At 39.1% G+C, this 15956-nt stretch overlaps 1 protein-coding gene across 1 annotated transcript in view; it reads right to left on the reverse strand.

Moving 5' to 3' along the window:
• Positions 1–617: 617 nt before the first annotated feature.
• Evi5 (ecotropic viral integration site 5) overlaps positions 618–15956 on the reverse strand; it is a 239450-nt gene continuing 224111 nt past the window's right edge. Inside the window, exons 16-17 of the mRNA XM_080283826.1 lie at positions 12909–13010; positions 618–3427 (exon numbers count right to left, since the gene is read on the reverse strand). Of these exons, the coding sequence (XP_080139952.1) occupies positions 3017–3427; positions 12909–13010 (513 nt within the window). The 3' untranslated portion in view covers positions 618–3016. The remainder of the gene's footprint in view (positions 3428–12908; positions 13011–15956) is intronic.

A 15956-nucleotide genomic window follows, 5' to 3' on the forward strand; every position in this document is an offset into this window, starting at 1 on the left:
CAACCTTTTCAAAACTAACCATAAGTTTTTCTCGAAAACATGCTCAGTGTGTTTCCCATGCAAAATTTCAACTACCTAACCTAACCTAACCTGTCCACTATGGCTCCTTGCCTGAGGTGGCTGGCTGTGGTATTGAGACAAATACCCAAACAGAAAGGAAATATGTGCCCGGGAAAGGTACCCAGAGTCTAGAGGGTGACATCATCATGCGCAACTTTCAAATTTCGCCGCCAGGCTAACTGACTTCCTGCTTGAGCTCGAGTTCTTCCGTGGGTTGATTTGACCTGTCTCATTATGTTGAGAGCATTAGAACAAAAACATGTTACTCAACTGCGTGTTAATCAAGGATTGAGTGTATATACTGTATATATACACACACACACACTTCATGCCATAGAATTTAGTCCCTATTCCCTTTCCTTTCCAGTTTGCTAGATAATGTATGTTAGTGCAAGCTGGTGCGGCTGAATGTCCATCACTATATATTGCAATGTTTTGCTGTACATCACTGATTACAGTACCAGTATTCATTTTTGAAGTTCAACTTCTTCAAGAGATTGAATTTTCATTTAATAAAGGATAAGTGATAGATAATAACAGACACAGATACACAATTTTTGTTTTTACTGAAGTATCACTGTAGTTAGGACAATTTTCACAAAGTAAAATGTTGTGGAATGTCAGCATTCATTTTCCTCCTCTAATACAAGTAAACTTCTTTCCAACAATGCATTTTGCAAAATCATTAAGACTAACGTTGTATGAGAATTCTCCTTCAGTTTTCTTAAGCTTGAAGTTGGCTTACTGTCAGCAGTTACCACTATGGCTGACTGTCTGTGACCCGAGGTACAAGGTGTCACAAGACACATGTTCCCTTCAGTGACAGACAACTTTTAAGTATACAAATATTGAGTATTGAATCAATGCTATGACTATGAGACAGGTGCTGGTGTAAAGTTGACCTAAAATGCTTGCAAATTACTGCTGTAAGTGATATATGATAAACAATAAGCAACATACATACAGGAGCAATCATTTATGCCTTGGCAGTCACATGTATTTCATGACCCTTAAGGGAAAAATATACTGTATCTTGGTAAAACAAATAAATGTCTGCAAATGAATGTATAATCAACATGAATCTTGACACTTTATCAGTTCAAATTTAAAGCACTATAAGTATAGTAAGAAATAATTATTGTGTGTGTAGCACCTGCGAAACTGCTGCAACATAATAATACAAGTAGAAGTACTGACTGTGTCATTCATTGACTTTTGGCAAGCGATCTGTTTTTGAGAAGCCAAATTACCAGCCACACCTGATTGTCAGTCCCAGTAGCTAATAATTTCCAGGAAGACCAATGATTGGGGAAAAGTATCTGGTACTGAATTTGAGAACAGAAATAAAACAAAAAGCACTTAATATAACACAAATTATAAAAGAAGATATATTTTCAATAAATCAATGTTAATCTATTATATATATATTTATATATACATAAGTACATACTACGTGAAGACCTAAATAAATAAATACCTTTGTTTTGGTTACTCCCACCACCCCTTACCTGCAAAGGTGTGGGTTCAGGGGAAACATCACAGCTTGACATAGATTGTGCCTACATGTAATGTACAGTACTTGTAGAAGCGATCCTATTGCTACATATTCAGAGATGATACAGCTATGTTCATCTCAGTAGAAATAAAATCTCTGACAATATACTCGCACAAATAACTGCTCTCTCAGTCTGATATTAAACTGTCTGCTGCTGAGCACAATATTATCCTCTGGTAAGCTTAGTCTGAGACTTCCACAAGGTTTTGAGCTGAGCAGTGTGTTCATAATCTCAGGTCTTTTGTTTTGAGACTGGTGGCTGACTGCTCCCATACCAGCCACTCCCCTTACATTCAGGATACTGTTGTAAGAGCAGGGAAACTTATATTCCAAACTTTAAATGCAACATATACAGTAACAATTCTGAAGCATGGCAGTCATTATGTTTGTGATTATTCCTGGAGTTTCAACTAGCTAAGATACAGAGGTACTGTACCTGGACTAAGGCTTCAGTGTCACATACTGCCAGTGAAAAGACGACTTAAATTTCCTGTCAATCCTAAAGAGGTGGAAGATGTACAGAAAGGAACTGTCTGAAAATTAATGCCTTATTTTCCTCACTAGGAGCAACCTGGCATATGCACAATTTCTAAAACTTTTTAACAGTTAACCCTCTTTTCACAACACAGCCAACTGTAATCACCCAGTACTGTGTTGATGAAGCATCATCTCGCCTATATGAAAGTATAAAGACTCTCACAAATGTACATTAACTTGATCTGGTCCGCAGATTTAATGGATGAATAAAATAAGTCAGATATTAAAAAAAAAATCATGTCACTGTGAATACTTCTTCAGAGTCCAATATTAAAGGACATCTGTGTTAAATAATATATCAACTGACTATAAATTTCACTGAAATTACTTCTTTTCTAACAGTATATACATTGATAAAAATGTTCCTTACAACTACATCTTGTTTAAAGCTATCCACATCATTAGGCTGCACACCATTCTGCTTGATCCTCAAACAAATGAGGGTGCCACATTAGACCATTTTAAACACTCTAAGATCACAAGTCACTAGAGAATCCTTGTACAGTCTACTAAAGTATCTACCGGTAGTTGCTAATGGACTCTCGTCAGCAGATATTTCTCTTTGTCACGTGCTTGCTTCCTGTAAACATTTTTATCCCAAATACATTCACAAATCTTCATCAAGAAGTCCCACAAACACTTATCTGGTAAATTTCCACAAACCACAGTTTTAAAAGATCCTCGAAGTGAAAGCTGCACAGTCTATCATTTGCCATGACTATAAATATATAATCCAACAAAACTCATCATTAACTGAGTTCTGTTGCAAAGTTTTGATGCATAAACCCATGACAAACAAATTCTTTTAACATATCTAGAAAGAATATTAGCAGATCATCAGAAATAACCCAACAGAGGCCATCACTAGCATGATTCCCTCTCTGCTTGGGTGGCTGATCCATTTTGGTATGTGTCATCTTCACTAATCACTTCTGGAAGCTGCTCTAAGAATGCATCAGCCAGAGTCTGTGACGTTTTTCTGTTAACAGGCTCTCGTCCATACGGTGAGGTAGACCGGTCACTACCTGTGGGTGATACCCTCATCCAGCTCTCAGTTTCAAGTAGGTCATTCATTCCATTTTCCACTGGATCAGGTTTCTCATATTTGCTGGCTCCATTCTCATCTGTTCTTTTTGGTGTGTTATCTGAATCCTCAAGGTACAGTCTGTAGTCATCTGTGTCATCCAAGTCAGATTCACCTCCACTGACCATGTCCAGCCTCTGCATGCTCACTGTGCGTGTCAGTCGTCGATTGATGGCTGTCAAGCGAGCAATCTGTTTGGAAATTTTTACAGTATCAGTGCTGGCACTTTCACAGATATCAAGATAGCTGTCTAATTTACAAAGTATTTGAATGTATTATAAGAACAGGTTTATATGTATATTCAGTTTCTAAGAAAAAATAATAAAACAGAATACTGTACATCAATAATAAAGAACATTTATCCTTCCCTCTACCTCATGACTAACAGGTTGTTTCTATACTGATACTATAACTTCATTTTATGATACTCCTACGTAACAGTTACTTTTACATCTCTTCAGTTTTAACAAACCCAATGAAACAAATTTTTACAATGCAGTGTCATTTAGGTATTGTAAATCATAATTTATATCACACTTTATAAGAGATATTTAATGAGAGATGAAATGTTTTCATGCAAAGCAAGAAACAAAAAGGGTATCAGTTATGTGTCTGCTGTAAGTTTATACTTACAAATATATTAAAACACCCAAGGAAAATGTAATAACAAAAATTATTCAGCAAGAAAATAGTACAATTTCAAAAATAAAAAAGAAATGGTTCATTCATACTGCCCAAATATATATATATATACATATATATATATATATATATATATATACATACATACTGTATATTTATGCGTGTGTGTGTGTGTGTGTGTGTGTGTTTTCTAACCTAATTGTATCTTTAAATGAATGAGTAAAGCTCATACTGTGTCGTGTATTAAACCATTTTTATCATGCACATCCTTAAATTTATTAACACCTTCCTTTGTGGTAGGTGGTGGCGACCATCATCCACTCACTTGATGTAATGCTGCCTACTGCCTTAGCTTTTATCATTCTTTTTCTGTGCCTACCCTCCTCTCTTCCTATTTCTCCTATCTTTCCTGTCACTTCTTATTCCTTTTCTTTCCTTTACAGGTGGCTTTACATTGAGTGACAAGCCAAATGGTTTCCTGTAAGCCAAGAAACCATTTACAACGCTTGGTGGTAACCATATAACCAAACCATACGTGCTCCCTACGTGTCAACAAGTGGGTTAGTGGAGGGTTGGTGCCCCTCCCTGTAAAACAACTAACTCAGTGTCAAATGGCCACCCTTTACAGGATTATGGTGTCTGGCAATAGACAGATAGATAGATAGACTATTTCCTTTGGCACTGCATTCCACTGATGAATTGCCCTATTTGGGAAACTGAGTTTCCTTACATCTTTATCGGCTCTTTTTATGTAGTTTTTTTTGCAGTGTCCTCTTGACGATGCTTTCCCGCAGGTTATATATTCATTTAGGTCTATTTTCTCTTTCCCTAAGATGCTTTTACATAGCATAATCATGTCCCCTCTCTTCCTTCTCTCCTGTAGCGTTGGTAGATTCAGTTTTTTTTTTAGTCTTTCTTCATAGCTTAGATACCTTAAGTTTGGTACCCATCTTGTAGCTGCCCTGTCTATGTCACTTATATATACTAAAAACATAACTGTTGTCAGCACTGAGCCCTGTGGAGCTCTGCTAGTCATGTCCCTCCATGATGAATAAGTTCCCCTTACAGTCATTCTATTATATCAAGGCAGTTTGGGTGGGGCTCTCTGGGACCTCACTCTATTAGCACTGTTGCCACATCGTCGCCACACACGTGCTCTCTCTCTCTCTCTCATATTATATATTAACTACTACTAATTGTATTTTCTTAATTTTTTCTCTTGTTTTTGACTTTTTTTCCACACCATCCCTGAGGTAAAAGTCTATAGGTGCGTTTTTTTTTTTTTTTAGCTTCCATGGCGGAAGACTGACCGAGCATGACCCACTCACGCAGGGCTGTCCCTCGTGTCACCACCTGACAACATCTCAAAGGCAACGCTGACAAGTCTTATGAGATTTATACTATACTACAGCTTTTTTATTGAATTACATCTATACAGAGTGTTTAAAATTCATTTATAAGTAGTTACTAGCTTAAAGTAGGAGAGTGAGAGAGAGAGAGAGAGGTGAACACAAATAATTACACGTGTGTCGGCGGCAATGTGACAACAGAGCTAACAGTGTGAGGTCCCAGAGCGCCCCACCCAAACTGCCTTCATAAAATAGAACGACTATAGTACTGTTCTCATTTCTCTTTTTCAGAGAAAATTCTGTATCCAACATTACAGGTTGCCTTTGATTCCTCCTTGATGGTACAGTTTCCATAAGTCTTTGGTGTGGTTCTCTGTCAAAAGCTTTCTTGAAATCTAAACAGATACTGTCCACACATCCTTCTCTTTTCTGTAGTGTTTCTGTAACTCTATCATAGTGGTTTAACAGATTAGTAATACATGATTTTCCCTTTCTAAAACTGAGCTGCCTTTCTCTTATCATACTGAGTTCTTCTAGATGGTTTACCCAAACTTTTCTTATCAGCTTTTCTAGTATCTTACAACACTGGTCAGTGATACTGGTCGGTAGTCGAGTGGATTTTGTCTATTACCTTTCTTGAATAGGGGAATATTAAATATATTGGTCGGTTTGACTCTTGCACATTCGTGTAGCACCCAACCTGAAATTCCATCAGGACCATATGCTTTTCCTTTGTCTAATTTAATTAACTCTTCCTTTACTTCTTTTTCTGATATTTGTATATCTGGTAATATGTGTGGGCATGCATGTTCCATATCATCTTTTTCAAGATTATTTTCTTCTGTACAAAACTGATTGGAAATTTTTATTCTGTGCTTCAGAAATATTTTTCTCATGTACAGATGATCTCCTCGTCCGTAATGGACTGTATTTTATCTTTAACCTTGGTTTTGCTTTGAATGTAGCTGTAAAATAGCTTAGGTTGATCACTACTTTTATTTATGACGTCTTCTACAATCTATATCTAAGAAGTATTTCTTCAGGTCATGGTAGTTGCCCTTTTTGTAGTTTAGACTCTTTCTGTAGCTCACTACTGGCAACTGTCATATGCAGTCCTGAAGTTGCAATTTAATACTGCATGGTCGCTTTTGCCAAATGAAGTGATACATTATACTCTCAGTATCATTTTCTTGCCTCGTATATATAAGATCTAGTACTGATGGATCATCAAGTCCTCTTTTTCTGGTGTTTTCCTTTACATGCTGTTGGAAAAAACTCCTGCACAAGATCCAGGATCTTTTGATCCCAACAGCTTTCATGGCTTCTTACATCTAGAGTATTCCAATTTATATTTGAATTGAAATTGTCAGACCATATAATTCTTTCAGAGTCCTGTGTGCTGAATTGCACTTTCTGCTAGGTTTCATAATCCCCTCTTTCCCAATTGTTTGTTTTGGGTGGCATGTATAAATTTGCCACAATTACTTTCCCTTCAGATGTGTTAATCTCTAATGCAATCAGTTCAACTTATGAGAGTATATCTAGTTCTACTTCTCTGACTTAAAGATTTTTCTTTAAGATTATAATTCCTCCTCCTTTTCTTAAATTTCTCTCTTCTCCATATATTGTATTCCTCTAAGTTTAGGTTATCGTTTGATATCTTTAGGGTTAATTTTGTTTCAGTTCAGCAAATAATATGTGGTTCCTTTTCTCTGATATTGTGTTTCATCTCTAATGATTTGAACACCACTCCATCTACATTTGAGTTCATCAGCTTAATCATCTTGTTTACATACTTGCCATAACTCAAGTCTACTACCTTCCTTCTTTTTAATCCCTGTTGGTTATGTACTACTGTTGTACCTGCAACCCAATTAATTTGTAAAATTATTCTCTCTTCTCTTTCTCTGATCTTTCTTTGTTCTTTGTTTTTGTTTCCTCCCTCTTCTCCTTTCGTATTCCCAATTCCTCTTTAGTTTGGCATTTTTTTTATCCATACTTTTTTCAATTCCTCTTTTTCCATGAGTTTGTTTGCATTTTTTAGTACTTCCTCTACTGTGTTCACACTTTGGAAGGTTACTTTCAGGGGCCTTGACTTATTTCTCTCATATTTCCCTAGCCTTTTGTGTTCCTCTATGTCTTTATCACAGATTTCTTCTAAAACTTCCTTCAATATGTTCATTATATTTGCCATCTCCTTTTTGTCTCTTGAAATTTTGTTTCTTATTTTTTCTTTATCTATACCAGTGATTACTACAGATTTGTTGATATCTGCTGAATCTTTGACCAGTTTGGGGATATTTTCAATGATTTCTTTCACTTCCTTTCTCATGTTTTTTTCTCCAACTTTGATTCTGAGGCATTCCTTACTTTCACCATTTCAGCATACGTACTTTCTACACTATCTTTATAACTTTGCATCACTTCATTCCCCTGGGTTATCTTCTCTTCAAAATCATTGCTTTGGTCAATCAGACTGCTTGCTTGCCTAATTGTCTTTGTATCATTTCTGAACTCCTCCATAATACTCTCATGGTTGACAACTGTACTTGCCATTTCACTAAACTTCCTCCTAAGTGAACCCACCTCAAATGACAGCTCATCTTTTGTTGTGCCTTTTTTGTTTAATTCCTTTATTAATTTTTCACTTTCTTCCTTCTGGTTGTGTAACTGCTTTTTAATTTCATCTATTTCACTTTGAAAAGTTTTCTCCAGTTTGTTCACTTTCTCTGCTAATTTATTAATTGTTTCCATTTCAACCAGTTCTGGGTAGAAATCATCATCCCTTTTCTTAATTCCTTCCATATTCACTTTACTAAAGATGTACTTATCTTGTGATACTTTCACTCAGAAAGGTACATTATACTTACAAGTTTGCATATCCTTGCTACTCACAGACGATGCGTTGTCTGCGGATTCTTCCACTACTTTGGTGTACTGTATTCTATATTAACTGGATGACACTTTTGCTAATACTTCCTCTATTATATTAGAACATCATTTAGTTTAACCTTGTACAGAGTTTGACTCATATAAAGATACTATTTAGGTGTGGTCAATTGTGACCAAGGGTGGCCAGCGCAGAGCAAGAAGTGTGTGTGTGTGGGGGGGGGGGCACACCCAGGAATTTTCTAAGGGGGGGGGCCCGTAGTGAGGTGAGGTCAGGTAATCCGATAATTACTGGGTCATATGCAGGTTTAGAGTCAGAGAGCTGCTGGCTCATGTGTACTTGCGAATTTTTCATGTTTTGCTGTTACTGAAATAAATATATATAAATTTTTAAAGGACCCAGAACACCCCCTTGGGTGCACCCCTCTGTGTGTGTGTGTGTGTGTGTGTGTGTGTGTGTAATTCACTGGGTCGGTCAGGATCACTTGATGGTCATGATCGTCAGTTTTTTTTTTTTTTTTTTTGTTTTTTTTTCCCCCCCTCCCGGAAGGGAGCTGAGAGCTCATATAGTCCAATCTAAGGGCAAGGCTGTGACCTTCACACATGCACACACCTGTCCCCTTGCTCAAGGGGGACAGTAACCACCCACTTCGCCAGTGAAACTTTTCGCAACCTGAGCGAGGCGCGAACTCCCGTCCACCAGTTGGCAAGCGAGAACGTTACCACTGCAAGAGTGTGTGTGTGTGTGTGTGTGTGTGTGTGTGTGTGTGTGTGTGTGTGTGTGTGTGTGTGTGTGTGTGTGTGTGTGTGTGTGTGTGTGTGTGTGTGTGTGTGTGTGTGTGTGTGTGTGTGTGTGTGTGTGTGTGTGTGTGTGTGTGTGTGTGTGTGTGTGTGTGTGTGTGTGTGTGTGTGTGTGTGTGTGTGTGTGTGTGTGTGTGTGTGTGTGTGTGTGTGTGTGTGTGTGTGTGTGTGTGTGTGTGTGTGTGTGTGTGTGTGTGTGTGTGTGTGTGTGTGTGTGTGTGTGTGTGTGTGTGTGTGTGTGTGTGTGTGTGTGTGTGTGTGTGTGTGTGTGTGTGTGTGTGTGTGTGTGTGTGTGTGTGTGTGTGTGTGTGTGTGTGTGTGTGTGTGTGTGTGTGTGTGTGTGTGTGTGTGTGTGTGTGTGTGTGTGTGTGTGTGTGTGTGTGTGTGTGTGTGTGTGTGTGTGTGTGTGTGTGTGTGTGTGTGTGTGTGTGTGTGTGTGTGTGTGTGTGTGTGTGTGTGTGTGTGTGTGTGTGTGTGTGTGTGTGTGTGTGTGTGTGTGTGTGTGTGTGTGTGTGTGTGTGTGTGTGTGTGTGTGTGTGTGTGTGTGTGTGTGTGTGTGTGTGTGTGTGTCAAAACTTGTAGACCTATAAACATGACAAATACAATCGTACAAAAAGTTTTGGAATACATAATCCTTAATAACAGATACAAGTAAATGACTTATAAAGCCTCCCCTTCATTCTGCTGAAATAGCATTTCACCTCCATGTATGATATCCTCAAGTAATAATAATAATTAATAATAATAATAATAATAATAATAATAAATACTGTATTTATAATCCATCCATCATCCAATTCTACGTTGCCCCATGAGGAGCGTATGGGCCCGGGGCTAGGCAAGTTTGTCCTGACATTTAAGATGAAAGTGACCAGCCTTACTCATCCCTGAGTGGCATTACTCGAGCAATAAACCCCAACCACCCCTTGGATAAAAACCTTCACCGGCTCAATACGATTGGTGCGCCGTAATTACCCACTAAACCACCAGGTGCCATTATTTGGTTATATGGTTTCCTGTTCACCAGGAAACCATTTACTATGCTGGGTGGTAACCATATAACCAAATTATGGCGCCTGGTGGTTTAGTGGGTAACTGACGCTCTCCAATCAGATTGAGCCGGTGAAGGTTTATATCCAAGGGGTGGAAGGCACATAATGCCACTCAGGGATGAGTGAGGCTGGTCACTCTCATCTTAAATGTCAGGACCAACATGCCTAGCCCCGGGCTCTTATGCTCCCCATGGGGCAACATAGGATTGGATGATGGATGGATGGATGATTACCACCCAGCGTAGTAAATGATTTCCTGGTGTACAGGAAACCATTTGGCTTGTCACTCAGTGTAGAGTCACCTATTGGCAAAAGGAAGAGGAAAGAATGACAGAAGGAAAGACAGAAAAGGGAGTGTAAAGTCACCCGTAGGCAGAAGGACGAGGAATGAATGAAGTAAAGAAAGACAGTAGACGAAAGATGGAAAGAAGGAAGGAGGTGAGGAAAGGGCAGACACCACTGAGCAGCACTACAATGAGTGAGTGGATGCTGAGCGACCCCACCTACCACTATTAATACTTATAATAACAGAAGAAGACTTTTGATAACATCACTAAAATCAGTAATATATGGCAAGTTCATTCATACATAAGATACACTAGGAGTACTGGAATAAAAAAAATAAATAAATAATCAGAATGAGATGGGGTGAATACTGAGATAAATGTCAGTTCTATGAGAAAGGACATACAGGTAAGTTGGATCATGCAGGTCAAACACCAAGATGGTGTTTCTACAACTTAGTGACGTGTCATGCATAACAAGGCCAAAGCACTTACGCTCTCCTTACTTATCGGTGGGCTGCTGGTGCAAGTGTGTTAGAAAACCCAGGTTAAATGTGACACCACCAAACAGAAAACCTATTGATTTTTCCTCAACTAACTTCTTTAAAAATATATGAAAAATTAAGTGCAATACAGTATAATGCAGTTACATTTCAGATTACACTAAATCTTATACTTTTATTCCTCAAAAATCAGTATTAATGCAGAACCAATATTGAATATAATGTACCAATAATTTGAATAATTCTTTGGGCAATATATCTTAGGTACCAACTATGCCATGGGTATTCATTGTACTGTACTGCTATTAATGTCTATTGTACCTGAAGTGGTGACTAAACTGTATGGTCTGGTGTGTCTGTGGTGTTTACCACTGTTTACTAATACATGTACTTCCATCTCTTTTAATTATTAGATTTTTATCAATTTTACTCAGTTTTTAATTTACTAAGCTATTACTGAATCACCATCCTGGCGCACACAAACAAGGGGAAAAAGTGCAGGCAAAAGCACATATATTTCTTAAAAGCTTTTGATAACAAATGCCATGTAAAAATAATGCTATTGTTGCATGGCATCCAATGCTAAAACTACTGTACATAGAAAGTGAAAGCTTTGTTGTATAATTATAATACAATTATATGAAATCATTTTACATAAACAGAGGGTTATTAAAAGGTTTGCACCATATAGTATTTACATGACAAGTGAAATAATATTTATTTCATTATAATGTAGGTTTAGGTAAACACGCTAATCAATGTATAATAGCAAATAAATGCAAACATTAGCACAGTATGAATGTAATGTTTGACTTGTTATTGGCTCATTATAACTTGTTCCAATTTGTCAACAAGTTGGCTGATGGAGGGTTAGTGCCCCTCCCCATAAAACAAATAACTCAAAGGGCTGCCCCTTACAGGATTATTTTTTCTGGGTATAGATGGACTGACAGATAATTATGAATCAATTTAAGAACATTTACTATTTACCGGCATATAAATAACTGTTCTTCAAGTTATTATAATCAAAGTGTGGCTCTTGGATTCAACATGATGCAGGCTGAGATTTCTATGCTTTACAGTTTTAGAACTATTAGTGCTTGCACCTGTTAGTGGATGGACTTTTGCAGTTATGAAAGCTATCAATATCAAACCTACCAGTATACTGAAGTTCTCTATTTAAATATAATACTGTACTTAAAAAAAAAAAAAAAAAAAAAAAAGTTTCACATATTTTCAGATGGAGATGCACTAAAGCTGTGGTAAGGTAAGCTTGTATCAGTGAGAAAGAAGTCTGCTGCATGAAGCAATGATGCAATGTGAGTCACAGACATTTGACACTTTGTGAATTAGTCAATTTAATCACCTGAATGTAGACTGAAAGTTCAAGAACATAAACCACAAAACAATGTGCAATGTGCTGTGAATAAAACTAACATTAAATGATAAAAGTAAAAAATACCATATTTTCTTCATTTATACATTCTACTTGCACATGTGTTATACAATACTGTCTCCACAGTGACACTTAAATATATCAGTCATCATTATCATTATCCCAGTCCCTGTTTTGGCAGAGGATAGGGACATGTAAAGCAAGGTCCTCAGACCTTTATTTAGAAATTATTCACAGAAGTACTCTTAGTTTAAATTCCAACCTTCCTCCACTTGTATTTCAGCAGCTATGACACTTCTTGCACGCACACACACACACACACACACAAACTTGGAGGCATGGTTGACAGAGCATTTGACTCCCAATTCAAGTGATCTGAGTTCGAGCCCCACTCAGACTGCGCTATTTGCATGGGTGAGGTGAGCTCTCACCTGTCAAGTGTAGCTCATGGTGTGCTGTGGTGGAATACCTGCAAGGGTTTGAAACCCAGTGAGGTATAGATTAGGTGGTCTGGGTAGTGTGCTGGCACTCCTCAGGAGCAGCCAGGGTCAACCTGTTGACCCTCCTAGGTTAGGATACTAAATTAAGGACTTGTGTATTTTCTGCCATTGGCTGCCATGAATAAATAAACTGAAAATCATTATTATTACACACACACACACACACACAAACTTTTGCACACAAAAAGCTGAATACATGAACCAAACATTTTGTGGAACTAAATCAATGAAATAATTCTTCTCACATCCTCCTCACCTCAGACTGGAGTTCAGCCACCTTGTCCTGAAGACGTGGCACCTGATCTCCATCACTGCCACCAACACGTGACACTTCACCCTCTGTTACTAGTTCCTGATTCTGTTGAACAGAGAACATGCTGTAAATCTACATATAAAGCATAATTCATCCAAACCAGCCATAGTATCAGATTCTCGAGTTCAGAGGGATGTCTAGTTTGTTTCATTAGCAGATATTTTATGCCTGCCTTAGAAGGAGAATACCTGATTCATAGGAAGAGGTCAAAACCAGCTCTAGTTATCCTTGTATAACATTATCATCCCAAACATGCAATCCCACTTACAAGATGGGGTGAGGCAGGATCCAAAAACAAAGAGTGAGAAAGTACAATAGTAGGGGAACTATCAATAGCAAGACACCTTAATCCATAACAGGTGGCCACAAACAAACTGCCTCCATGGCACCACGTACCCTGCCATTTCGCCGCCCTCTCACCAACTTACACCCCCAACTCTTGTACATTTCTTGACTATATCCCTCCATTTCATCCTTGGTCTCTCCCTCCCTCTTCCCCCCTCCACCTCACTCACATACACTGTCCTAGTTAGTCTCTCACTCTCCATCCTCCCCACATGACTAAACCACTTCAGTGTATTTCTCCTAATGCATTCTATCACATCCACATCCTCACCACAATATTCTTTCACTTCCTCATTTGTCAGTCTGTTCTCACTGTAACTTCACATGCTCATCCTCAAATAGCTTATTTCCGTTGCCCTTGCTCTTGGCTTGTGTGCCATCAACAAGGTCCAAGCTTCACTGCCATACATTAGAGTGGGAATCACAATACTGTCATGCAGCGACTTTTTTACGTCCATGCTTACTTTTGTATTTCTTATCACTGCTTTCAATAAGCCAGCAACCTTTCTTCCCTGTCGTACCCTTTCCAGCACTTCATCCTCCAAACTTCCATCCTTTCTCATCACATTACCTCATCATCATCATCATCATCATCCAGTCCTATATTGCCCCATGAGGAGTGTAGGAGCCCAGGGCTAGGCAGCTGGTCCTGACATTTAAGATGAGAGTGACCAGCCTCACTCATCCCTGTGTGGCATTACATGAGCAATCAATCCCAACCACCCCTTGGATATAAACCTTCATCGATTCAGTCCAATTGGAGCGCAATACTTATCCACTAGACCACCAAGCACCAAAATCTGCTTATATGGTTAACACCCAGCATAGTAAATGGTTTCCTGGTGTACAGGAAACCATTTGGCTTGTCACTCAGTGTAGAGTCACCCACAGGCAGAAGGAAGAGGAAAGAATGAAGGAAAGAAAGACAGAAGAGGGAGTGTAAAGTTGCCCGCAGGCAGAAGGACAAGGAAAGGATGAAGGAAAGGAAGACAGATGAGGATGGAAGGAAAGAAGGATGGAGGAGAGGAAAGGGCAGACACCCGATAGCAGCACTACATCCAGTGAGTGGATGGTGAGTGCCCCCACCTACCACATATACTGAATACTGTATTTGAATGCACTCACATTTCCCACTTCCTCTTCATCAAACCCCACTGTGCATTCTGTGGCTTCATTTCCCTTAAAGACCACAACATTTCTCTTCCCTACATTCACCTTTAGATTCTGCTTCTTACATACTCTTCCAAACTCCTTCACCAAGCCATGCAGTTACCCTTCATCTTCACTTAACAATACAGTATTATCTGCAAACAACAGAACAAGAAGTTTCCAAAAGCTGTCCCCTCTCTTAATGGCCACCCCAACATCCACTGCCCTACCTTTGTGCAATGGCAGTATTGTAACCAATAAGGTCTTGCATAAGTGACGTATTTGCTGCTGCTATAATTCTTCAATTGGGAGAAGTTGGCAATACCATCTCAGCATTTTTGCAGCACCTCAGTTTGGGTTACCTTTCTCAGAAGGGTAGTGAAGTCGTACCCCACCTGCTCGTGGTGATGTCGCAGACACCCTGTTTTTCCATTTCTGTTCTTTGTTTTTTTTCGTTTTTCTTTTTTTCCTGCTACTTGGGTTTATCTCGGGTAGTATTGTACATACTTTTTGCTGTTGTTGTTGTCATTTTGTTTTTGTTCTCCTCTACCATGAGCAAACAACACCAGTGCCCATGTTGCAGAAGGTCTGTAGCAAAAGGCCCACATGCACTGAAGTGCGCCTACTGCAGCGAGTGGGTTTATTTAGTTAGTGAAAATATGGATGCAAACGACTATCCATGTACGAAGAAGAGCCACCAGCAGAGCTTTCCCTGGCTGTGTAGGCAATGTGTTGCACCTGCGGACAAGATCTTGGCTGATGGAGGAAGTAATGTAAGCAAGAAGAAGTCTGAAGATTAAGTAAGTAGGCTGATCTTTCAGGCTACTAATGACGCTTCAAACAGACTCGAGGCACTAGAGACCAAGGTCTCATCACCCAAGGCTGTCACGCAAGACCAGGCCAAGTCATTTGCGGATGCAATTCAGGGGTCTCTCGTGGGGGGAGGGAAGGATCTGCCTTGGGGGATGATGGAGATCAGTGCTTATGGCCAGAAAAAAGCCATTCCTAGTCAACATGTACTGGTTGTGAAACCAAAGAGCGGTGCTTAAGCCCTGACAAATCAAATGGGACCAGAAGGCATCAGATGTGTACTTAACTGAGTACCGGTTGATGGCTGCCTCAAGACCAAGGCTGGTGGGCTAGTAATGAAGTTTCCGTCAGCTGAGGCCAAAGGTGAAGCAACTGGGGTGCTGAGTGATCATTTTGGCTCTGAGGGCACTTTTTGCAAATCAGAGCCAAAGAAAATGTTAAAAATGACTGTGACAGGCCTTTCCTCTTCCTTTGGCGATTCTGACATCATACCAAATATTCTGAAAAAAACAATAAAATTAGGATGCTCGTTAATTGAGGTTGTACCCTCAACCTTCTCTTCACAAGAACAAGGAATGACACCAAAACCACTGTCTTGGAGATGTCGCCAAAGGTGAGATCCTCCATTGTAGAACAGGGCAATTATATCTATGTGGATCTTACAAGATGCCATGCTTTTGACTGATT

Source organism: Coenobita brevimanus, chromosome 98 (assembly GCF_032717465.1).
Source record: "Coenobita brevimanus isolate Jiangsu-jjx chromosome 98, ASM3271746v2, whole genome shotgun sequence".
Classification (NCBI taxonomy): domain Eukaryota; kingdom Metazoa; phylum Arthropoda; class Malacostraca; order Decapoda; family Coenobitidae; genus Coenobita; species Coenobita brevimanus.